This window comes from Coturnix japonica, chromosome 6, assembly GCF_001577835.2.
Source record: "Coturnix japonica isolate 7356 chromosome 6, Coturnix japonica 2.1, whole genome shotgun sequence".
Classification (NCBI taxonomy): domain Eukaryota; kingdom Metazoa; phylum Chordata; class Aves; order Galliformes; family Phasianidae; genus Coturnix; species Coturnix japonica.
The window spans coordinates 5677943-5704547 of NC_029521.1; the positions used below are offsets into that span (position 1 = coordinate 5677943).

Consider the following 26605-nt stretch of genomic DNA (forward strand, 5'->3'; position numbering starts at 1 on the left):
TATGTATTTAAGAAAAGAAAAAGACAAAAAAGAAGAAGGCAGAGGGGCAGGAGTATTGATCACACCCAACTTTCAGCCTCCCTCTGATATGTTGCTTTCTCAGCAAGAGAGCATGGCTAATGCTGGAAGTTTTAAATGAGTTTACTGCTATAACAGTGATGAAGTGATTGCATTTTGTGGGGCCTATTTCTACAAAAGAGGACATCCATGTAAACCACAGTGCAGCCCCTCCCTACATTCCTTGCAGTAATCAAACTCACAGCCTTCTTTCCTTATCATTCAGTTTACCCAATGGGCAAAGCCTTAACTATTCCCAAGGTACAGTATCTCTACACCCACAAACCTCACATTTTAGATGGGTTACACTTACCCACATGTGCATTCCCCTTGAAGAGATATGTAAGGTGGATTGTTGAACATTTGAATCCATGATTTGAATTACTAATAGGCCTGATACATGAGCCTTTAGGAGCTCATCAATTCACACTCATTACTGGCTCTCAGCTCAAAACCCAATACTTGCTCTGATAACATGTAACAATTCTGGGCACACACGTTAACTCAAAATGCATAAACCAAAGCATCTCTCTCTTAGACTGAGCAGAATAATGTGATTGCTAAACATGACCGATCTGAAAAAGGATTTATTTTCAACATATATCACAGCTAAACTCAACTCATGTTAATACCATCACACACATACAGCTATCCCCGCAATTGATAGGGGATCCGCCACCTCAAAGAAACCTCCCAGACTCCAAAGTTTAACTTCCTCTGTACTCCTGAGCAGGGAAACTCTTGTTTAAACTTAATGTAATTTCCAGACAGAATTAGTATTGACGGGATAGCAGAACAGCAAATGCCAAGCACAGAAGACTAAATTATAGGGAAAGAATCGATACGGGAGCCCAACTAGAACAATAGATTTAAGCAGCTGCATTTTCCCTTCAAGCTTTTACGTATTTTGCAGGGCATTCTTAGGAGACAGGGTAGGTAATGTTTTTAAGAGGGAAATCAAATAGTTCACAGTAATGCATTTACCCTCAGACCAAAATGACACAGAACCGAATTCTTTTGTTGGCCAAGTAAGGGCAGCCTAGAATGCGGCCAAAAGTCATAGTACGTACCAGTTAATGTTGTAGGCAAAGATAATCCATTTCCTTGCCCAGCTCATGACACTGGAAGGGAGATCCTGAGGCTAAGCCACTAAACACCTCTGCGATACCTTCATTAACCACCATGGACTTTGCAGACATAGGAGCAAAACAAAACTGGAGTCCTCGGGGAATCTCCTTTAGACCCAAGCAGCCTTATGGAAAGGAGTCAGGGTGGCAGGTGCCTCCTCATTTAAATCAGAAGCAATAGATACTTTTTTCAGCATGATGCCTTTAGGGAAAACACAATGCACACAAAAAGAGGCCCAAATCTGTACATATTCATTGGTATACCTCAGAAGCCAGAGTGCATACTTCCATCTGAAGGCGAAAATCAGTTACCTGTCTAGAACGCAGCTATTTCAAATCTTCTGGGGAAGAAATCTGCTTTCTGCAGGCTGAGCGTTGTTCCTCCACTGGAGAGAGTAATGCAGACAGAGCTGAACATTTGGATAATCACTGTTTCCAGCTCTAAAATCTCAGTTAACACTAATTTGTTGAACTCAAAGCCTTGAATTAGCGCTACGCTTTTCCTTTTTAACTACTAAGTGGTGGTTTATTTTCACTGGAAAAGCATTTCACTGTACATCTGGGTTTTGTTACCCACTGAGTGGCACGATGCTACTTACATATATTTGCAAAACTAGACCTTCAGTTTGCACATTGTTATTAGCACTCCTTCCATGATGCTAATGGATCTTCGTGGAAATACTTTAATTGATTTTTTCCTCTCTTCATCTCCCTATTCAGTGACATGTAGGAAAGAAACAGCGTAAGTAAGCAGAAGTGGAACATCTAGAGAACAGCTTCTTGCATTGCGCTACTAATACTTGGAGAGAGCAGTAATGAAAGCTGTATAAACCAAACATACCTGCTTCCACCCGAAAGGGGAGAGGGCCAGCCTGCGGCCTGAGCACAAAGCAGATGAAAGGCAAGTGCCCTTTGCCTGTAGATCATTCAAACCATATCATTTAACTCATAACTGTAACTGCAATTTATACCAGGGTGCCTTATTTCTCTTCCTAAACACCTAAGGCAGCCTAAAACATGAACTAATTGCAGCTCCTGCTAGCTACATGCTTTATGGGTTAATTAACTTAATTACTCATTCTTATCGTGGTCAGCTTGCTAGATTCACGTACTGTATTTCCAGCTTGAATAATTTAGTGGGAATTAATTATTTATACCTCGATGCCTTTCAGCTGAGCTGCTGGAGTCCATACCAGCCATCAGCTCAGCCAGCCCCACCTCAGCTGGGATCACGGCTGGGAAGCAGGAGGCTGCACTTAGCCACCAAAAGGGCCATGCATTAAATCCCCCCAACATCCATGGTTTACAGGTGATGCAGTTTAAAGGAATCTGAAAAACTGCATCTCTCTACCAAACACTTTTTGTTTTTAAATCTCTCCTTCTTTATCAATACAATGCACTTTAAGGGACAAGACTGTAGACAAGCAGACATCACCTCCCTGTTAACGTGTAACCATCTTCTCTCCTAGAAACCAGAACACTGCACTCAGAGCACTGGTTTCTCCCTAAGGAAGATCCACACAGCTGTGGCATGGTCCTCAGAGCACCCACCAGGAGCTTTATTCTCTTTTTCTACACTGATCTTGCTCTAAAACCTCCACTGTGTCCCTGAGAGGACTGGGAGTACATCGCATCCACCCAACACCTCCTCCATTAGCAGCCATCCTCCCCCCCAACACCATGGAAAATATTCCATGCGGTTGTTTGGGAGCTTGGCAGCTCTGACCCAGGGGTTTGGCAGATATAAATACCTGTGTCTGAACAGTGCAGCCCTTCAGCTCCTCCGGTCCCTCTGGCTGCATCCTCCAGCTCCCCGGGGGGTGTGGTTACCCTCAGCACCCTGGAGCACTGCCTGCTGTGTACTTTACCTTATGCAAACCAGCTGCTAAAGGCCACTGCTCTATGAGTCCTTTTACAACAGCAGAGGGTTGGGGGCACAGGGCTGAAAGCATCTCTTATTCTGGAAAGCCTGGGGTCCCTGCAGCCCTCTAGCTTCTCCCTCCCTCCGCTTGCTGGCAGCTGAAATACTGTATTTTAGGTTGTTTTCAACCACTTCCACCACGTCATACATATGCACACACTGCTGTATCCCACGCACTCACCCCCACTGTTCTCCACTTGAAGAAAGCTTCACCCAATGTCAGAACTTCCTGCGGTGTGAGTCCTACACTGCCTGCACCGTGTCTCGCAATAAGCCTGCTGGCAGTGCAATAATATCAAATGCGAAGTATACTAGAAGAGGAAAATCTGTGTTTAACCTTCATGTTGCTTAAAGATCAGTAACCTACCATTTACTTTTGTGCAACAAGACCTACTTTATCACACTGATAAACGCAACCATTACTTTATGCTGAATAAATATCATACAACTTTGAGCGTATACAAGTGAGAGCTATGTTTGTAAAGGCAGACATGGGAGACTGCCTGAAGGTTTTAAGGAGCAGCAGGCAATAGGACAACATTTCCTTTCCTTGGGAACAACCAGCTTGTAGTGAAAGCGGTGTCTAAGCACATGATTATGGCTCATAATTATCCTATTATCATCATGTGGGGCTGAAGGCTAGACCAAGGTAATGCCTGGAAAATGTTCCCTACTCCCTGGGAAATCATTACCTCAATAGTTTCATTAGCAGAACATCAGGACCACCTCTGCTTACAGCACCAGGCATCAGATAGAGAAGAAAGGGGTCAGCATAAAATGAGAGAAATGAGAGCTTTTATAGCACAAATCAAAGCACTAGCACAAATTTGCCAAGACATCAGAGGGCAGAGAGAATTGTCTCCTGCCCACCTGAGCACAACACTGGAATCTGCACTTCTTAGAACCATAGAATGGCTTGGGTTGGAAGGGACCTCAAGGATCATCAAGCTCCAACCTCCCCACCACAGGCAGGGCTGCCAATTTAATTTACAGCAATGAAACCCATCAATCATATCTTCATTTGGATGGCAAAATATCACTGTTTGGCAAGTCCACAGAAAATCCTTGGAAAATAAAATGGTTCTATAGGTCGTCGTCTTAACAGATAAAACATAGAGCAGCACATGGTCTACAGACAGACAAAATAAGATTCCTAGGATCATAGAATCATTTGGTTGGAAGGGACCTTTTTAAAGGCCATTTGGTACAACTCCTCCACACTGCACAGGGATATCTACATGGGTCTTGAATATCCCCATGGAAGGAGACTCCGCCACCTCCCTGGGCAGCCTGTTCCAGTGCTCTGTTACCATTACCATAAAGAAGTTCTGCATGTTAGCATGAACTTCCTACGTTCAAGTTTTAGGCCATTACTACTTATCCTATTGCTACACCACCAAGAAGAGCCTGGCCTCACCCATTTGCCTCCTACCTCCATTTAGATATTTATAAACATTTATCAGATCCCCTCTCAGTCTTCTTTTCCCCAGGCTAAAATGACCCAGTTTACTCAGCCTTTCCTCAAAGAGGAGATGCTCCAGGCCCCTCATCAATTCTTAATACACTGAGATTTCAGATTTTTGAAAGAAAGGTGGACCAAGGAACCATGACATTTTCTCATCCTGGCACAGTGGTGGTTAAAGGCATGAGAGTGAACAGCTCACCCCACAGGCAGCAGTGGCAGGAGTCAGCAGCGCCGTCAAGCCAGATGAACCCAGGCTTGAAACACAAAACAAATGTTTAAGGCACAGCTATTAGGGCAATCCATCTTCCCAAGGGATCGTGGTGTTCTCTTAGTCCCTAGCGAACTTTTCAACCATACTTTTTATGACTGCTATTATTTTTAAGGCAGAAATACACTGGAGAGGACAAAACTTCCACAACGGCTAATGGCCCATCTCCTCTAAGTCAGGCTAGATGATCACAGCTGGACTCACTGGCCTTATAACAGAAACACTTGTGAAAAATGAACTCATTTTCATTCATTCTTTGGCTACTCAATATCTTTCAGGCACGGTAAAAGGGCTCAAACGTGAATACAAATGCAATTGTAAAGCCTCTTTCTGTAAATCACAGTTACACGCTGAATTTACTAATGCTGTCAGTCCAACATCCTGCAGACTTCTTGGCCCGGAAGCCCAGACAGAATGCAGATGTACAGACTTTATCAGCTCCATATTATGCCTCACAATGTGAAAATGATTGCATGATGAGTAAATTCAACACCCACGCAAATAACTGCTGCTTCCAGTTCCTAATGAATCACAGGCCCGGGACGGGGTCAGAGGAACATTCGTGGTGGGAAAGAAGTAGCTCAAACAGACTGTTTCACATGCTGCCTAGGCAAAATGATTGCAGAAACATGACTCGGGGAGATTAATGACATAAGTTAAGCAGACAACTAACCACTAAAGTCATGTGATTTTTCTGTCCCTCTTCTCATGTTTTATTTAAATTTTGTTGAAAAACTCCTAAATTAAAGAGACTCGATTTTTATCAGCTTTATATTTAGCAACAGAATGAGAAAACTGTTTCCCCCAGCAGACTCCCATGCTAGCTGGTCAACCAACCTAACGCTCAATGAGGAAACTGGCTTTACTTAGGCCTTCATATTGGAGTAGCAATAGCACAGATGGGTCACTCCAGTTGAAAAGGTGCAAGAGCTCCTAATGAGATGGGCAAGGGGAACGACAAAGTCCATGCAAGGAGCTGGTTATCTTCACCAGGACAGAGTTTACCACACAGACACAGATTAATCAAGAACCAACACAGCCCAACACAACCTGAGCCATCTTTTCCTACCTCGAAAGAACGTCGACTTTAGCACAGAAATTTAAATAAGTATTTTACTGATTAACGTGGAGGGGAAGGACAACATGTAATTTTGGCTCAGCCCCCTCTGCTCTGCCATGGCTGAGTTGTGTGCGCCCAACAGGATAAAAAGGTCAGGGTTTCTGCAAGGGAGATGGGTTACCATGGTCTGTGTTTCCAGAAGGAAGCCCAGTCATTCCCAGAACTGGACATCAATAATAAAAAGTGCAGATCAAAGTAAAGCAAAGAGAGCCTGACTGCCAACACACCACGCTAATGCCCCAGCCACTCATTATGCAATGAAAGGGGATGGACAGATTTCTCCCTTTACCTTGAGACAGATTTCTTAATGGAGCATGAAGAAAAAAGAAAAAAAATCAATGAGTGAGGGGAAAAAAAAATAAAAGCCTTTAATGCTGCTTTGATATTAATTTTTTACATATTCAATAGTGCTTTTCTGAGCTGCAGAGAGAGCTGAAGTCAGATAGATATGTGACGGTGATTTTAAGATTACCACTCTGTACAGCGTCACCAGCTGAAGCTGGCAAAGGAGATGCATAAAAGAAGCAAAACATTGCAAGTATAGCTTGCACAGCCCTAAAGAATGCTTCTCTTTGAGCAGTGTCCACAAAGTTGCAGGGCACAAGGCTCCTTTCCTGACCCTGCTACCAGCCAGCACACCAACCACCAGTAGGTTATTCACGTTACCATCATCCACAAAATGAGTGCAAAGGGACTCACTTCTAAAGGAAAATGCTTTCAAGTATACAGATAAAAATATCTTCTAACACCTGTAGTGTTTTTCTATAGGGAACTGTGAAAATGTTCCCTATAAAGCTGGTCACTCTTGCTGTTTTCCATTTGCACGAGCTCTATGGCTCCATCTTCACCCCCACCATTCCCATGGCTCTTTTTGATGGAGCTGGAGCCCCACCGTGACCTGGAATGGATACAATATCAAGGAGAACCTCCTCACTCAGAGCTGATTTTGAGCCCCATCATGGAGAGCTCAATCTTTTTCAACCCCTAGACGCCAAGGACATGAACAGCACGCGTATTTTTGCTATTCACAATGCAAACTCTAAGGATCTGAAAGCAGGTGCAGCAAAAAGAATGTGAAACTGTGGCTAGTTTTATGGGCAATTGCTTCAGGACTGTAACATCCTCCATCTTCCTCCTCACTGCACTGGAAACACTCATATAAATCATATCTGTAGCACACACAATGTACCTCAGAGTCATAAAGCCCGTTTTCTTCCCCACTGTCACTGTGACCAATTAACCATCATCTCCTCTTTTCTACAATAAAACAGTCTGGTTCATTGCTGTCTGCCACGCTCAGACTTCACATTTCTCCCACTGCTCCATGTTTGTCCCCTATCTTCAGTGTGCTCTGTTGCAGACTTGGGCACTGAATTCTTTAATTGAAGGTTATGGTAGCTGGACAAAGCATCAACCTGCATAGAAGGGCTCTCCTGCTGCAAGCACAGCTAAGGCTCCTTGCTGCTTAGTGAATGCCATGAGTGCATCTATACCAGAAAAACACAAAGATCCAAGTGAGACATTCAGGAGACCCTTATCTTGAGGAGATAAATATCCCGCTATCTTCCTGTAAACAACTTTATTTCCATTCTATCAGTGATCTAATCATAAAAGAAAGCAGTACACAAAGGAAAGTTCTCGTGACACTGCTGACCTCCACACTGCGGTCATGAAAGGAACCTAAACTGAGACACATGCTTGTCTCTGCAAGATGTGATTCTGCAGTTAAAGCTTTTCTGTAAGGATAATATAGGGCAGAGTCAACTGTTTGTTTGTTTGTTGCATAAAGCACAAGGATTTTTACTTGTCTGTCCAAAGTAATCTGCTGTTTGAGGAACTGGAAAAATTAAAATATCCCTTGAATAGTTATAGGATGACTGTTGCTTTCCAAACAAAAGCCAACAGGAAAAGAACAGGCAAAAAAAAGAAAAGAAAATACACTCTCATTTTGTTGTTTTCCAAATCCCCATGGATTTCACTAGAGAAAGGCTTTCAAGTCTTGTTTGTAGCCCAAGATGTGACTATAAAAAACACAGTTCTTACTGCCTTTGGTGCTCATGTGAAAATGCTCAGGGTGTTTGCTGCAAGGGAATGCAAATGGACCCACCTTCCTGGTCTTTCACTGTCGCACTGGTGGAGCTGCCCCTCATTAGAGACTCCGTGACCCTGTAACTTTTGCATCTCTGTGTGAGCAGAACTAAAAGGAAACTGCAGAAAGAAGGGGCAAATCACACAGGGCAGAGCTGTGCAGCAAGGCATTTTTGTGCTGCATTTCCTTGTCCCAGCTCAGAAGTCTCATGAGTAGGAAGGAGACACTGCGGCACTGGTTTCTAGGCTAATCTCACAGAACCCTAAAATCATAGAAATACAGGATATCCCCAATTAGAAGGGGCCCATAAGGGACCCATAAGGCTACCCAAATCAGCCCCTTCCCCTCTGCTGTGGAGAACAAGCTCAGGTATTTCATGCAGAGTCTAAATTGCTCAGAAGGTCTTTCCATGTCAGTAAACTCTGAAATCCTCACTCTAATCCTGCAGCATGTGTTGTATTTGTCTTCCAGGAGCTGTGCCACGTTGTTTATCTGTGGTTTTCTTCCTCCAGTCATCTTCCCAGACACCACTGCCCTCCAGTGATAAGTGCTGGGAGATGAAAAGCAGGAATGCCTCCCTTGGAGACACGCTCACCTGGGGCCAATCTCCTGCATGTGAAACATTAAGGAGTTCAAAGAATTAGTGGCAATATCACAGGCATAAATATCACCTAATGGGAAGTAGAATTACATGATTCTGAGCCAGATCCCTCATTGCAAACAGATATATACATATATATTTAATAGGGATTATACACGCACTGGCCACTTGAAATATTTAAAATATCAATGTGATTTTACCATGGGGGATTTTAGAGGAATTTCCAACACAAAGAACACAAAGCAGTATCACTCCAAATCACCAAACCAAATGTTAAACAACATATGATAAAGCTTAGCTACATCTTCAGCTCATACTCTGCTACCACATCTAACTCAAATTACACATCACTGTGCATCGGGAATGCTTGGATGTCACCTGCTGTTACCTGTAACATACCTCCCTTACAAGTTCTTCATGCACTGCCCTGTAAAATGTATAAAGGTTTCCAAGTAGGGGAGGGATCAGAGAGCTGTGCTTCATTATGTAGCATGGAGTTTTGTACAGCACTTGGGTTTTGTCTCAAATGTGGGTTTAAGCCAGAAGATAAGCATCATTATTTGTGATGGCAAGCGCTGGCGGACAGGTTTGGAGAATCCAAGCTGCTGCACAACGTTCAACCCTGAGCACATCCACCCTCTCTCCAGCTCTTTCAGCATCTCCATTGTGCCTCCTGTGTGACTGCAGGGTTGTATTACTCACTGAACAACTGCGAGCCCTCCCTGCTCTATTTCTTTCCAGGACCTCCATCAGCCCCACAGGCAGCTGAGCACATACCCTGGGAAGGCTTTTTCCCAAGTTTCTCATTAGGAAAGCTGCAAGGAGGGACTTGTAGGGTTATTTTAGTCCTTCTTCTCATTTCATATTGACGCACTTTGTCACCCTTGAGATTTTTGCTGCAGAATTACCTTTTCCATAGTATGGCCTGGAGTTCTGACAAAAAGTGACATTGCTGTGAGCAAAGAAAAGCCAAACAAAGAACTGCTGTGGCCAAGCAGTCTGCAATACTGAAATGAGACCCAGATCCTTTTCTCCTCAATACCCTGAGTGACCTCCAGCCATGAGACACAAGAAGAACAGCACAGCCCTTTTTGTATCTTTAAAACGAGCTCACATCAACAATCATCTCACCTGAGAGAGCAGCTCTGGTTTCACAGCTCTGGTTTCACAGCTCACATGCAATCCCATGTTGGGGATTTGTGACCAAAGCAGGAAAATCCTGCTGTAAGGTGTGCTGTAGGATTGTCTCCCATTGGCATGGCTTCATTAAAAAATACCCAGACAATTAAAACATGGGGCTCCATGGTTTTCAATCTGGCTACCCCTCCCCTCCCTTTGCCGACAGGAAGCAGTAGCTCGAAGCCCATTAAATATTAAACAACAGGAAATAGTTTCTATCGATTAGCTGTGAACACTTGCTTCTCGTACTCCCTCTCAAACTCTTCCGCCTCTTTCTCTCTCTTTGACCCCAGGCATCCCCAGGGACCTGATGCCTTGTGCCACCAAACCCCCCTGGATGGATGTGCCACCCCAGCACCTGGTGTGCTGTCAGACCAAGGGAAGGCTGCCCAAAGCCCAGCTCCAACCCCTGCCGCTCCTTCGCAATGCTATCTGGCTGTCTGCAGGTTAAACAATGCTTGGTCAAACTTTCCCCCTTTGGATTTTCCTCTCTTTGGGCCAGCAATGAGCTAAGGATGCTAAAAGCAACAGGAGCATTAGCTCTCACTGGATATATGCTAATATCATTGAAACCAATAAAATTTCATCAGATTCATCAAATAAACTCCTTCTCTGCCAATCAACCAGTGCTGAAACATCCCAGGAATGTGCTGCCACAGCACTCCGGATGGAAGCAGATTGGCAATGGATAAATGAGGGAAAAAGAGGCATTTTTTGGGTGGTTTAGATTAAACACACACTACAATTCCTCACCCCCACTGCTGCACAGTAACGGGAGGATACTCCAGTTACAGGAGCAACCTCAGCTGCTGTGTGGGACAGCCCTCGTGCTGCTGGTTCTGAGCTGTCCCACTCTTCCCTGCCATTACCATCCATGAAATGAGCTGATTGTGCCACAGCCACCACCAAGCTCCAGCTCACCGCGTGCTGCTGCCAAGGGGACCCACTCAACCTCCCTGTATGGTGAGAGATGTGCTCCGGCAGCAGCACACCGTCCTACACCTGCAGGAAAGGAGAAAGGGGCAGAAGCAAGAGATTCCTACCAGGATCACACCAAGAACAGACCGAGGGCTGTTGGGCTGTGAGCGCACCAAGTCCCGGCTTCTTACACAAAACCTTGGTCCCCACTGCCATCTTGTGGCAAATGCTTCCTGAAAGGAAGATAATTCCCAAAACCAAAGGAGGAAAAGTCCAGTCGTTGAAGGCAAAGTTTGCAGGCATAGCAAGTGGGAGTGGAAGAGTCACTGGGAGCAGGTTGGGATCTGCTCCCTTCAGAGATGCCTTGAACTGACACAGAAGGACAGACAGACAGCACTGTTCAACCTAAGCATGTGGAGCACAGACATGCACAATGGTGCCACAGCCCTGGCACACATGTACCCATGCACAGGGGCTTACTGGCTGCTTACAAATATGTAGTGGCTCCCAAAGCAGTGCAGCATTAGTTCAGATGGGGCTTATCAACTGCAACAAGCAGCAGTAAACTGGAATTAAGCATTGCGTCTCCAAATTAGAGAACACCTTTTGAGGCATTTACACAGAGGACAGTTCTGAGGTCACACCCTTCTTTCATGCAGTACGAAGCATCTCCAGGTGCTGAGCACGCAGAGGAGCAGCCCTGGGCTCCCAGGAGCACCTCACTGCTCCTATCACACCTGCAGCTGCATCCATTGCTTGTGCTCAGAGCATTGCTGCTGGGTTCCCTCCTCACCCCCAGCACCTGCCAGCAGCTGGCTTGGCGTGGTGCAAGAACTCAGCACACTCATACAGACAGAATCATTCACAGGGGTCTCCTCTCTATGCACACACCTCTCTGAGCGATAACACAGCAAGAGAACAACAGGAAAGACCTGTATTCTGGAAAACAGGCACAACTCTGATTGTTATCAGAATTGTGCTGTACTCATGGTCAGAGAAACGCTCTGCTTTCTTCCATTAAAGCTCAGGCAATTTAGTGCTTGGGGGGAATAACAGCATGAGAGCACCCAGACAATAGACAGCCCCTCTTTCAGCACCTTCTGTTCTCGCTGCCCCTCCTTCAGCCCAGGTCTGTAGCACATAATGGGGACAGGCTGCAGGGTGCACTACTGCAGCTGCATAGACACAGGCATAGCTTCCCACTCCAGCCGGGATTTACCCCGTTTTTGGAGTTTCTGTGTCCCCTTTACCAGTTCCAACTTCTTGGGAGTATGAAGCACTGGTATGTGCCGCAGACCGTCTCGCCATAAATAGAATTTATCGCACTGCGGATCAATGTGTGTTTATCTTCAGAGATTACAAAGCACTCGGAGGCCGATGCCAGGCCAGGGTGAGAAGGTTTCTGCTGGCACCGCTCTGCAGTCAGTGCCCGAAAGGAGGAGATGGCTCCAGACACCGCGTCGGGGTGGGGACAGGAGAGCACTGCTGGGCTTCAGCAGCACACTGTGCTTCTCGAAGCTCCTGCAGATCTGAGCCAGGCAGGAGGCACGGGAGATGAGGGCAGGTTGTGCTTCAGTCTGCCCCATGTAACATCACACTGTAGCAATGCGATGGGAAAGGAATGAAGCAGACCTTCCCTGTCACTAATTCCACTTTAAACTTTTAACCCAAGTGCCATCCCAAGGAGGTGGGGTTGGTTCTGTGGGCATGGGTGCCCTGTGTGGTGCTGGGGGTGCCAACCTGGGAATACTGCAGGGAGAGAATGGGGCAGGGACTGTGGGTGCTGCATGGCCAGATGCAGGGGTTGGATCTGGGGAGAGTGAAGGGAAGGGGGAAAGGGAATCTCTATCTGCTGCGGGACAGGATCTGTGCCTCGGGCAGAGGATGAGAAGGGATGCGCTTAGCTGGGGTAGAGGTGAGCAGAGTGCTTTGCTGGGTTTTACTCAGTTACACAGTCACACAGTTAGGGAAAAAAATAAAAGAAGAAGGGGAAAAAAAGTCCAGCCCCAAACCAACCGCTCCTGATGCGTAGTTAAAGAAGCGCGTTGAGCCGGGGCACAGCTCTCTGCCCCACTTGTAGCGGGGGCACAGGCAGCGCGGCGGAGAGGGTTTGGAGGAACGGGCTTTGGCGGAGCGGGGACGCGGCCGGGGATGCTCGGGGCGCCGCAGGAAGGGCCGCGTTCCGCCCGCAACTTTCCCGCACGTCCCCGGGGATGCTGTCGGGCGCCGCTTCCCCTTTTTCCCACAGCACCGCGACGCTCAACCCGACCCTTCCCAGCCCCCCTCCAAAAAAGCTTCCTTAGGGGCGCGGGGCGCGTTTGGGAGCGGACGGGCGCGAGGAATGGGATCGGGGCGGTAGCCAAAGTTCTCCCCCAGCCCCGAGGGGTCCCGCAACCCCGCCCTACCTCTCGGCCTTGGTGAACTTGCGGAAGGCCTGGCGGAGGTCGTGGAAGGAGCGGTAGGTCTGCGGCTCGGCCGAGATGCCCTGAGCCCGCGTGGTGCGGGGCCCGATGTGCGGGCTGGGGGCCGGCAGCACCGAGTGGCATTTGTGCAGGCGGCGGCGGAGCTCCTGAATCTCTTCGTCCTTCTCGCCCAGGCGCCGCTCCAGCTCCCTGATGCGCTCTTCCTTGAGCAGCAGCAGCTTGGTGAAGTCCCCTTCCAGCTCGCTCATGGTGGGGCTGCGCCGCTCGCATGGAGGGGGCACGGGGGCGGCTCTGCCCGCCCCGCTCACGGCCGCCGGCCCCGCATCGCCCGGCACCGGGCGGGGAGCGGCAGGGAGAAGCGGAGGGAGAAGAAGGGGGACCCGAAAAAAAAGCGGAGAAAAGGGGAAAAAGCTTTTGTGCCACTCCGCGAGGCTGGGATCCTGGAAATAGCAACAATTACCATGTGATCGCGGGGTGACGCAGCTCCTTGTAACTGGAGCCGAAGACTTGGGATTCAAACAAGAACACTTCATAAATATTAAATCGCCGCCCGCTAATGAGCCACGTGGAGCCCCGGCACCGCCCTCCCGGCACCCCCTCGTCTCCTCCTGGGTACTCAGCACCGCGCCCGCTGCCCTTCCCCTCGGAGCCCCGGTGCCCCCTCTCCACCCCAGCCACCCCCATCCCACCCCCGACCCCACAAGTGTCCCCCTATCACCACGAGGTACTTACATCCTTTCCCTCGGCCCCCCCTTCCCTCCTGGTACCCCCCATTCCACCCTTTGTGGGCACCCACGTCCCTCACCGACGGACGGGGGTCCCATCGGGGCTCCCCATGTCCCACCCCACGCCTCAAGGCGCGGAGCCCATCGCAGAGAGAGGGGCCACGGCTGCGGGCAGCTCAGGAGCATGGAGGGGAACGGCTGCGCCCGACGAGCCCGAGGTCAGCGGAGAAGGCAATTAGCGGCCTCCCTGTTAATGAGCTGGGGCCGGGGGCTGTTTTCCTACATTAGGGTTTGTTCCCTCAGCCTTCACGCGCGGTATATGCCCATCCCGGGGCTGCAGTGGCTCCTGGGTCCCATCCACAGCCCGGAGCATCCCTGGGTCGGGCCGGGCCGGGGTTTTGAGTCGGGGGGCAGTATAGAAAAGGAACGAGAAAAGTTGAGCGCTTTTGGCTCATCGGAAGGCAGCCAGCGCCACCTGGTGCCGGGAAGCGCCGTGATGCGCGGGGCAGGCGGACCGACAGACAGAGCGAGCCTTCCTTCTGCTGCAGGGGGAGGGTGTTTAGGAGTGCAGGAACACCTCAAGGACTTGCAAAAGTAACTGCTGCCGAGGAACAGGGAAGAGAAGGGCCCGAATGTGCGCACTGTCCTCGGCAGACACCAAAGTTACATCGCGCCGCTATCAGCCAATGCTTGTCAGGGCTGTGCTGTAAGCACGGCTTGGTACGACTTTCCAGTGCTGTCTACACACCTCGGCCTCAAGCAGAAACTTGATGAATGCTGGAATAACCATGGTGGAAAGAGAGACCACAAGGCAGTTTTAATCAGAAATGGAGGTGGATGTTGTAGGAAAGGTCCCATTTACCTTTACACGTGGATGCAGAAGACGCACAGCTGTGCCAAGCATGCTATGAATTAAGTGTCAGTATGTATTTACTGGCAATGATGGCAATGGCTAAGGCCTTGCCATTGCCACCACACACTGACAGGCTCACTTCTGCATTGCTGATCCCAAATCAACATTGCTTCAGTTAAAGAAGGACAGGGCAGCAAAGCAGGTCTTGTGTTCTCAGTTTCAAGAGTAGCACATGGTCAGTACTACTAACCCAGCCAGCTCTGACTGCTTAGGAGCTGCAGAAGAGGAAGCACATATAGTGATCTACTTTGGACTATAAGGACTATACATACAATGTAGATACAGATTTAGGTATTTGCAGATGGTACCAAGAGCAGAGATTGAACTGAATCCATCAGCTCTTTCACCATGAGCCTTTGTAACACTCCATCCCTCCCCACCACCCAACGCTGCCCCATCCCAGCCCCTGCCTGGAAGCAGCCTGGCACCCAGCCACTCCTGAGCTACCCATAGACAGACAGCTTCCAAAAAGCACTGAGATAGCTCACAGCATGAGCCAAAGGCCAGGCCTCCTGCTTGGCTTCAGCCCTCCAACATTCCCGGCAGAGCCCAGGTGGGAGCCAGGGATGCCCGCAGTGCTGGAGCCTGATCCCATGGAAGAGCTTGGGTTCATGCTACCCCGTGTCCCCTGTTCCTTGCTGCAGGCAGCAGCACAGCCCCCTGGCAGCTGCTGTCAGCACACAGCAATGTGAGCACACCAGCCATTGAACAGGAAGGATCAGCTCCTTCATTTGTCACACCAGGCCCCTTGACACAAGCAGATCACAGACATTACTCAGCCCGCAGCTGTAATTTCCCCACCATGGCTGTGCCAGCAGCCCTCAGTGAGCTCTGACAGGACACTGAGCTGCAGCCTGGATTCATGAGATCAATGGCTTTTATCCTCACCCTGCAGCCTCTGCTGGCTCCACGGCCCAGCCACTGCCTGAGCCCTGCAGCAAGGCTGGAGGTCATACAAAGCTGTATGGGGACAGCAGTGATTGCATTTCACATACACAAAAAGGAAAATTATGTATAGAAAACAACAAAACTATCTCCACAATGAAAAGCTCTGCTGCATGCTGCCCCAGCTGATGCTGCCTGGGCATTTCCATAGGGCTGCATGGATGTTTCTTCTGTTAAAGTCAAGCCATCATGCTTCCAGCAACACTGCTGCTCCCAAAGCCAGAGGAAGCCACCCAGGTCATCAAAATGCAGGATTTGGGCTATAACGTTTAATCTGCTCATAGTTTTGTTTTGCAGAAATCCATCATTTATATTTAGACACTCTGAGCACGTATACCTGCATTCCTGCGGGTTGTCCTGTGCTGCCCTAGAAAGGGTTCCCTCCCTGCAGCTGTGGCTCATTAGGCTGTACCGTTGCTCCTGTGCTGCACACAAGTGTCTGAAAAACTTTGGATTGGGAAGAAAAATGAATGAATCACAAAAGGCACAGAGTTTTCTGAATTATATGAACAAAGAGTCTATAAATGTACATTTTAAAATGCATTAAAAAATTGAAAACAATGATTGGATTGATAACAAAAATCCCTTCACCTTGCAAGGAAGCATAGAATGGCTTGGGATGGAAGGAACCTTAAAGCCACCCAGATCTAACCTCTGCTGTAGGCTGCTTGCCCCCACCAGACCGGGCTGTTCATGGCCCTCACCTTGGCTGCTAGCAGATAAGTCAGAAATACCCCTGGTTCCTTGGAAGGCAGAGCATGTGCAGGGAGTTACTCTGTTAAAGAGAAGGACTGCAGGACTTCAAACCCAAGTATACACATTTTTCTGCCACAAGACTTCTCATGGTAGGAAAGTCTTTGCCATTACCTTTAAGTATTATTTGTTTTTTGAAAGAGAAGCAAATGATCCTCCGTGAAGCAAGCTGCCATACAGAGTAGATACATCTCCCCAGCATGAGAAATAAGGAGTTATTATTGTTATTACTACTGGCATTAGTACTGTGAAATGGGGTCTGACACAGGGAAATATTCCAGACTAACAGCTACAGATGCCAGGCTGTAACATCCTGATGGCTCATTCTTCAGAAAGAAAGCATCGCATTAAGAAGAATTAAGCTCTTGATAAAGCAGCTGCTCCAAGGTTGGTGACGGGAAATGACACGAGTGACCTGATTCCAACTTCTTGTAATGCTTCACTGTGCTGAGAACTCACGGTGTCCTTCATGAGTTAACCAGGGGGGTTCCAGATGAGCTCTGAGCCATTTTCCATCCTGCTTTATCATAGAGGCTCTTTGCTTCTCGGAGAGTGTTATAGGAGAGGGATTCCCTGATCTAACATGAGCTACTATGAACCTGCTACATAGTTTCTTAATAAGATAAGCGGCTACAGACAGAAGACTCATGATTTCTGCTTAAAATATAATTGTGGATCCTTGTCCTCTCGTTGCATAGTGACACTCAAGACATAGTGGGGGGCAACCAGCCCACAGCAGGGGTTGAGACTGGATGGGCACTAAGGTCCCTTCCACGGCCTGTCATTCCATGATTCTGTGGTCTCATCGGTGACAAAAGTTCACCCATCAAACAAGACAGGACAGACTGAAGGCTTTAGGATCTTTTCAGGGAAGTGGCTGTAGGCCCCCACCTCACAGCCCCGCAGTCCGGGGCCTGAGGCACTTCCAGACACACCACACAGCTGCCGGCAGCCTTTACAAATATATTAAGCCACTCAAGGTCTATTTGGAGATCAACATGTCTCTGTAAAATGCTCAGCATCTCATCTGTGACAAATCAAAAAGGCTTTCTGCTACTTGCTGTCATTCTCAAGTGCCAAAATAAAAGCAGTGCGCTTAGCCCGACAACTGATGGTTATCTTGGGAAAATGACACCAGGCAAAGGGCTGCTCTTCTGAGCACCACTCCAAGTTTATATCCGGTTGGCTCCAAAAGCTGGCTGCATTATGGCTGGGGCTGTCTGGGGGAATCTGCTTTCAGGAGTAATCCATCTTTGCCTTTCTGAGTTCTGCTAATCCGCTGCCTTTGAGCGTAACACCAGAGATGACAACTCCAGCACAAACAGCAAGGAAATCACTCAAGACGTCAAAAATGTCACTTTAAATTCAGGTCTGAAGGGTCCTTCATCAATGAGGCCATTTGCAGCCCAACTGTGGGGCAGTGCTGTCATTAACTCCATTGCTGGTTATTATTATTCCTATATTTCTTGGCGCTCAAACTACGCCTTTCCTAAAACACAATATGAATTTCAACCACTGCACCAAGAATATCTGACACGATGAGGCTGGCTGCTGCCCTGTAGCATCCATCACAGTTTATTTACTCTCAGCAAAACCTACACAGAACACCCTGTAGCTTCCTATTCTTAATCCGGATTTCTGCAATATTTTTAACAGCAACGCAACTTCCCAACAGAGCCGTCAATATCAGCTTCAGCCTGTGAGTACTTAGCACACTGAATCTTGCATATAGCCTGAGTACATCGTTGACATGATCTGCCAGCATTGTCTGGTTTTCATGTCAAGCCCAAAGCTATATTCATGACTTCTTTTTTTTCTTATGCTTTCTGTTAAAGCTGAAAACAGAAATGCAGCAAGAGGCACCTTTAGCTATGGGAGCATTTGCAGTACAGACCAGCTCAGCGCATTGAACAAGACCAACAAAACCATGCACCAGATGTGCTTAATATAAATTAATATTTTTCCTCTGGTGGGTTTGTTCTGCATTTGAGCACTTAACGCATCACCAGTTTCCCACGTCAGAGCCCTAGAACAGCTAGGTAAGCACACTTCACTCCCACGGACAGCCTTGTTCATCAGAGAACAGTTAGTGCTGTTTTTCAAAGGAAAAGGACATCAGAAGTTTACTATTTGAAGTCACCATTTACCATCCAGATCAAGAACCTGTTTCTGCAAATATTAGGAAGAAAACTAAGGTGGTAGAACCCAGGGCGATGAATTCTCTCCATCCCACTCTCCAGCAAGATCAGAGCCCATTAAATACAATCTTGGGTTCACGCAGCTTGGTCACGCACTTAATGCCATCAGTCTTGCCAGCCCCTCTGCACTCACATTTTAACATGATTTAGTGCCAACAAAGTCTCAGCAGTGCTGCATATCCAGAAACAAACCACGATCTCTGCAGAGTTTTGTACTTACAGCTGATTTGTGCTGTGTGATTTACGCCCCACCTGACTGCATCCAACCAACAGCTCTAAACTCTTCATCATAACTTCTTATTTGAAAGGAATGCACTTGCAAGCATCCCATGTCTGAACAGCAAGGTCCCATTCTTCTTCCAGGTGGCTGCCCTGGAATAAATATCAAGAGAAATAACCACTGTTAAATATCATCTCCATAGAAAGCTACTCATTTTTTCTACTCTGAGCAGAATATATAGACTTTTCTATATAGAAGACTCACATGTGACATTTGGGTTCAGCTTCTTGGGTTAGCAGCTCCAGCTAAAGGCAGAAAGCAAAAAGGCATGAGAATTGCTGATGGTATCAGGCAACAGGAAATTGGTCAAGTCACAGAATGCTGGGATGATGGTGGTTGAGCCATTCTGCAGCACAGAGGTACTGCACAGCTGATGGCAGGCAGGATTGCTGCTCTTTAGCTTTTTTCTTCCCCTTCCAAGATAAAACCCTTCAGAAACATCACTCAGCACAGGGCTAAGGGGAAAACATTCGGTCTAAGTTCTATAAATTCATAGGCAGCTAAAATTGGATCATTCCAATAGAAAATGAACAGTAGCTTTAGCACAGCCCGTTGTCATCCTCACATCTTGCAGTGCTTTGCTATGTGTATTTCCTGTTTCCATAACCAACATAGCGACTCTTCTGGGGTTTGAAATCTGTCTGTATCATGGTAAGTCGGAAGCCTAGGGGTAAATGCAGTATAGCCCAATGGTTCATTGAGGGCTGACACCAAAACACAGTTTCAGTGCTGACACACAGTAGGTGAAGTTATTGAATATCTTGGATATTTTTCCCATTTTGTGATTTGGGACATTCCTTCAGGGCCACTTTTAGAAACCCTGGGGACCTTCTGCAGTTTCAAGATAAACACATTTATTTTCCCTGCTCTGTTTTATATATCCTCTCCATAGTCAACAGCATTAAAACTTCCATCTGACTTGAATTGAATGAGCCTGCTTACGTATGAAAAACAGTGCTATTTCTGGAATAGTATTACTTGTTGATTCCAGAAAAGGTAATAAAAAGGGAAAAGAGTTGTGGAGTGAGAGGAACAGAGAGCCAGACCCAAAGGGAAGCACATCCCCTGTGCAAGGCAGGCTGGCTTGGCACAACTCAAAGCGCTTGCAAGAAAATAAGCCTGGGGAGGGGAAAATAGAGGTGTAACCCCCATGCTGCACAGTGGATCATCAGATTGTTTTTCAGTACCTGCAAGGAGCCATAGCTCAGGGGCCCCACTGAACAGTCATGATGTTGGTACACTAACAGAAGTACAAGCAAACTCCAATATATGTATGTGCTGCTCTCTCATTCACATTGAAAAGATCTTAAGAAGTTGACACAAGTGATATGAAAACAATATCACCACTCTTTAGGTTGGTTACAGTTACTGGATTAATAAAAGCATTCATTGTGGCTCACCCCTCCTACTAAGATGTTATTTCATAGGGAAATGCAGACATGTTTCCAGCACAGCAGAAATCCAGGTCGGTTCATATGCACACTAGGAGGGGCACAGCAGAAGATATCTACCCCTTTAAGGCACCATTGTGACAGCTCTCACCTGCAAGAGGTAGCAGTGAGCTTAAAAAATAAACCAAACCCAATAGGCAAAAACTTAACTCCAAGGTCAACTTACATCTCTGTTTAAAAAAAACATACGTACCTGAGGACAGAACTCACAGTTTGGTGCTGAGGATAGGATTAAAATGACACCACAGCTCTTGAGCTCCAACTTCCTTCATCTCAGGTTTGATCACATCCTTCCAAAGCAGAGGACAACCCACAGCTCTTTCTGGACTGGTAGCGCTGCATTAATGGGGCAGTGAGGTCTTTAGGAGTACCTGGCTGGTGACAAGTGAATGCTATGTCCCCACTCCAATAACAATAAGATTTAGTGCTCAATGTGCAGGAAGACTGCATTAAAAAGTTAGACTTCATCACTACTACAAGCTGTGATAAGCAAAAAGGAGAGAGGGAATGGGAAAGGGAGGATTTATGATCAAACAGTTTTGACTAAGTGCAACGTTTCATCTAGAAATAGTCCCAGTAGCTGAGTCAACCCAAAGGAATTCCAGGTTTCTTCATTCCACAAGGGGAATTTAAAAATTGAAATTAAAAGAAAAACCACCTAAGATACATACAATTATTCTAGCTGACCAAAAGTACATATTTCTTAGTTTGCTGGCTGAACCAAAGAGCAGTTTCCCACCCAGCTCTGTCCTCAAGCTACAGCCGCCAGAGCACAGCTCTGTGAGTGGAACCGCATTGAATTCTTTTCATGATGAGTAAAACAGAAGAGAGGCAAGCATGCTGCTGGCTGCCTTGGCTCTGCACTAACACCTTATAAAAGCCTACACACGTCACCCAGAGTGCAGCAAATCCTAACACATTTTGGGACAAAGTCATTAGAGTTGGCTGCAGTTGCTCTTTAAATGCAATTATTCCACTTGGAACTTCACAAAATGTTCATGCTTCATCTACTTGTGAAAGGCCTGGTGATAACCCACACATTCACGGGGGTGGTCCAGGACCTCCTCCTCCTTAGAGGGGCCCCATAGTCCCAATCACTGATGGAAACTAGGAGCCATTTATCCTTAGTCTTTCTTGTTGGATGTCAGGATGGTTCCAAGGCATATAGCAGTGACTGAGACTCCACAACTGATTTCAGCAATCCAAATGAACACTTCATTATCTGTGCAGGAGAAATTAAGTGCCTAAGCTACAGCAAAGAGACAGTGGTTACTGGACAACCGAGGAATCTATCAGGGACAGGGCATTTATTTACTCCCTGTGTATTGGCGTATTTTGGGGAGTTGAAGACCTTGTGCATCTCTCTTCTTCAAGAAAGAAATCCTTTTTTTTGTCCCCATTCACCATTTTTCTTTAGTTCCATGAGGTTTCTTCTGTGAAATAGCTCTTACAATACGGACACCTAGATGAATTAACATTCATCAGTACAACTAGAAGTCAATTACTGCTGATATTTTCTGATCATAAAACCATAGTTGCTGATGAGCAAGGCATCACCACATACATTTTCTATTTCCACCCACAAGCTGTTCAGAGCTCCTTGAGCAGTCCTACAGGTGACACAAGTTCCAACCATCACCATCACCCTCCCCAAGAGACGTGGCACCTCTGTTCAAGATACAGTGCTGTGGCAGCAGAAAATCTCTGGCAACATTAGAAAAGAAACCAAACTACAAAGCCGTGGTTTTGACTTACATGTCATCTTATCACAAAAATGGCTCATAGAGAACATACAAATGGTAATAAACTTTGAGTTTACTTTGAGCAACAGATCTCTGGAAATCACTTTGAAAGCTATCACTTTACAACTCTAAAACCATGTTGTCCTCCAATGAGAGGCCCACCCTGCTTGAAGGGAGGGGGAAAGCTGGTGCTGCCCCATCCTGCTCATCCCCACCACTGGCCCAGCTTCCCCATCTAATCTTTGCCCACCAATCCAACCAAAGTCTGTTGCCACTGCTATCCCAAAATTAAAATTATAATTATGTAGTCCACTTTCAGGGTTTCAGCACGCATGGAGAACTTTGCCTTACTCCTTGCTTAGCAGGGGGCTGTACCAAACAAGTAGTAACAATAATAGTTTATTGCTGGGGTTGGAGCATGGCTAAATCTGCACCCCTGTGACATCCAAGATATCTCAGTCGCTCCATAGAGCAGCTGAATGAATCCCCATTTAAATCTTTTTCTTTGTAAACTGCCAAAAGTTTATGGTCCCAGGGAGAATATTTGTTTATGATTCTGAATTTACACGCCTTGCTTGGCTGCACGGAATCCAAATATTTTTATCCCCAGACACAGAAATTAGTAATTAAAATATCTGGAACATGCCATTTCTAAGCAATACCCAGGACTATGTGTTATCACAAAACTCTCATTTGTTACTGAGCAGTGGAAAGACTTCAGTAGTCTCCAGATGTGAAAAGTTTTTTTTTACAAGTTCAGCTGCTTTCAAAAGGGACCAAAAAAAGCATCACATGACATCAATATTACTGGCTAGCTTTGCCAGAAAGGGTATTTTGACAACAGAAATCAGAAGGTAAATGAAGGCCAAAGAGTAGCAGGTATTCAACTTCCGTGATTCACAGCAACTGCAGCTTGCTGTTGAGCATCTCTGTACTCCTTCAACTACACAGGAGGAATGTCTCTGTGGTGACAGCTCCAGTGGAAAATCATCCTGGAGCTGCCCAAGGTGTTCTAGGAACTACAGTAGAGTTTAAAAGGCACTTTCTGCTAGGGATAGGCCAAGATTTTGAGCTATGGATTCACCTACTAGACCTTACTATATTCACCACCATGAGATCTCCATTAAAAAAACCTACCCAAAATACTTAAATTCCCACAGCTTTAAAATCCCCATGTGCAGGGATGGAATCAGGAAAGCCAAGGTGTAGATAGAATTTAACTCTGTGATGGATGTGGAAAACAAGAAGGGATTCTTTAGCTACATTAGGCAGGAAGGTCTGGCAAAGGAGAGTGTACTCCCTTCTGATAAATGGAAAGGGAGAGTAACCTTCCATTGTAACCTTCCAGTACCTGAAGGGAGCTTAGAAGCAGGAGGCAGAATCTACTTATTACATGGTCTGGTAGTGCCAGAACAAGGGGAAACAGCTTTAAACTGAAGGAGGGGAGATTTAGGTTAGATGTTAGGAAGAACTGTTTTACTGACAGTATGGTCAGGCACTGGGACATCTTAGCCAGAGAGCTGTGATACCCCATCTCTGGAGGCATTCAGAGCCAGGATGGATGAGGCCCTAGGCAGCCTCATATAGTGGCTGGCCACCCCACCGATGGCAAGGGGTTTGGAATTAAATAATCTCTAAGGTTCCTTCCAACCTAAGCCATTCTATGATAGCTTTGTTCCACCTGCCCAAAGCAGCTCTTACCAGTAAAGTGATGTTTCACATTCCCAGATTACCTAAGCCCCAGATAGCTTCAGTGGCCACAACTCAGAAGAAGTCATCAGAATAGATTCCAGAGAAGTGTTGTTTTTATTTATTTAAAAGCAACACCGTTTCTCTGGGCAAGAAAACATTTGAAGGCTTAAACTTGGCTGTAGGTGAAAGAAGTTTGTTTAAAAACACCACTTCAAAATGAAGACATTTCCCATACATCATCAGGCAGGCGAGCTCTGGGGAGGGTGCTGGCAACCCATCAGCTGGTGGAGCTCTTTTTAAACAGCAAAGCAAACTGTGACACCCCAAAAGCTAACAAGGGCTCCAATTCATTTAAATAAAAAAATAAAATACGCTTCAAAGGAAAAAATAATCCTCACCCCTATGTTCTAGTGACACAGTCCTGCCTAAACTACTTGGATTAACCTATTTTTTCCATTCTTTTCTATTAAATATTTACTCTGCTAGTGGCTAGCAGTCACATATCCAAAAATAAATAGACCACCTTGCCACACAGCCCTGCTCTGTTCAGACTTGGCCCGTCACAGAAGAGCAGCCCAGCCACCCACCTGAGCCACCAGCCTGCTGCAGCCCCAGCCCTGTGAGGTCACATTTAGACCAGGTGGAAGGTCCAGGCCTCATGGTTTGGATCTGAGCTGCTCTTTGAATCCTCCCAGAGAAGAAACAAACTATCTGCTTCCAACCTGAGACCTTCAGCTTCCTCAGGAGGGGGAGCAGCACTGATCTTTCATTGGTGACAGCAATGGAACCTGAAGGAATAGCATGGAGCTACATTGGGGGAAGGTCAGGCTATATATTAGGAGAAAGCTATTTACCAGAGAGAGATCAGGCACTGAACAGACTCTCCAGAGCAGTGGGCAGTGCCCCCAAGCTTGCTGGAGTTCAAGAAGCATCTGGACAACACTGTCAGACGTATGGTCTGATTTTTGTGTGGTCTGTGTGGTGCCAGCCATTGGACTCTATGATCCTTAATGACTCTTATCCAACTCACGATACAGTATAATTCCACTGCCTAGGCTCAGATGATGTTTCAGAGCCAATGGGCAAATCCCATGTCACTCTGCATCTCCAGGAGCAAGAAAACCCAGTATGAAAACCAACCCCCTGGGTAACAAATCTCTTTCCTCCTGCTGCAGGGAAATAGCTGGGCCACATTCACTCCACCTGGCTCATGTTGTCAGGAATAAATACTGTCTGACTGCTTCGTTTACCCACCACACCACAGTGCTTTGACCAGGGTGATTTCTATCCTTTATTCCTCTGTGAACTGCCAAAGTCTTACTAAATTCAAGTTAGGATGTCAGAGTCCTACAGTTATGAATTCACTCTTGAATCACTTGTAATTGATATGTGCCCACAGCATAAAGCTTTGTGCTTGTTGCCTGAACAATACCAGAATGCCTTTTTCTTCAGCATCACACCATCATAAAACAAGCTACAATTTTCTATGCCACACAAATGCTCTTCAGAGAAAAAAAAAACCAAAAAAAGAAAAAGAAAAAAAAAACAACAAAGCAAAACATTAAACATTAGAAAAGTACAAGTCACAGAGACACGACTCCTCTCTTCATGTGAGCTTGGAAATATTCTGCATGCCTGCGTTCTCCAGTTTGGCACAGAAGTTACAGAATAGTCCCTGAAGCAAAGCATAAGTGAGGAAAAAAGCAGAAGCCATAGGGAAGAGCAGAGCCGCCTCCCAGACAACTTGCTCTTGCCTCCCAAGTGGCTGAAGATCAGAAAGCTCTGCTTACAGGCTAAGTCAGGCTTACAACTGTTAGCATGCTACTCAAAAACCTTATTTTCCTCAGCAGCCTTTCAACGTGAGTCATCAAGCTTAAAACACATTACTATTAAAAAAATAATCATTTAATATCTAAATATTTTAAGTGCCATCTAGTCTCTCTTCTCCCTAGCCTCATCAAGTATTTTATGTCACTATCTCTTCTCAGTGTCCATACATGCCAAGATCAATACTGCTTTTCCTACCTTCTCTTTGTTTCACATATAGTCACACATAATTCACTTCCTCTCTCCAGGAAATAAACCCAATGTCAGTGACCCCTTCTAGTTTCTGCTTGCACATAACTATGTAGGAAAATCCCACTCACTGCCAGGTTCCCCTTATTAGGTAGGATGTAGGATGGATGTTAATGTTACCTGCTAATCAGCACCTGGCTAATTCCTGCTGCTTTGTGCCTTGAGGGGACATGCTCCATCACTTGGGCTCACAGGAGGATCAGGAAACAGCTGTAAGATTTACTGACTCAGATCTCCCACTTCAACAAGCAGGACACCGTGGTGGTGACAGGGCACAAATAAGCTACAAAAAGTGCTGCAAAATAGCTGCATCTGGCCTTAGAGTCTGATTAATTGCTTCATGACTATGTATTTAATAGACTGAAATGTAAACAGAGAACCTTATGAGTTATGACACATGAAATATTTAAACAAGACCTAACACCAGATTATTTTCTGTCAAAGATTAGTGCAGTAAACCCAGTTATTTTTCACTAATGTTTTAGTTACCAGTAGAACTGTTGCTATTAAAACATCATATTACTTTGGATAGAGAAAGGCAACAGCAGATATAGCTGCTTTAAAACAGAAAAGGTCACAATTCTTACCTTCTTTTTTAATTTAAAGAAGGAATCACTTATCTCCCTTCCAAGAATCAGAGCTTGCTAAGCACTCCAAAGAAT

General features: G+C 46.3%; 1 protein-coding gene and 1 long non-coding RNA gene across 5 annotated transcripts in view; both read right to left on the reverse strand.

Moving 5' to 3' along the window:
- PRKG1 (protein kinase cGMP-dependent 1) overlaps positions 1 to 13670 on the reverse strand; it is a 316142-nt gene extending 302472 nt beyond the window's left edge. Inside the window, exon 1 of the mRNA XM_015866196.2 lies at positions 13151 to 13670. Coding sequence (XP_015721682.1) covers positions 13151 to 13416 — 266 coding nt within the window. The 5' untranslated portion in view covers positions 13417 to 13670. The remainder of the gene's footprint in view (positions 1 to 13150) is intronic.
- A 318-nt stretch (positions 13671 to 13988) lies between these two features.
- LOC107315655 lies at positions 13989 to 26605 on the reverse strand. 4 transcript variants are annotated; one of them, XR_001556002.2, is made up of 8 exons: positions 26531 to 26605; positions 26064 to 26153; positions 21785 to 21895; positions 20627 to 20808; positions 20383 to 20524; positions 19187 to 19227; positions 18923 to 19074; positions 13989 to 16198 (listed from the first exon to the last, which is right to left on the reverse strand). It is a non-coding gene; the product is annotated as an uncharacterized LOC107315655 (long non-coding RNA). The 4 variants fall into 4 exon arrangements; XR_004307809.1 differs by lacking the exon at positions 13989 to 16198 and having other exon boundaries at positions 16744 to 19074; XR_001556001.2 differs by lacking the exons at positions 13989 to 16198; positions 21785 to 21895 and having other exon boundaries at positions 16744 to 19074.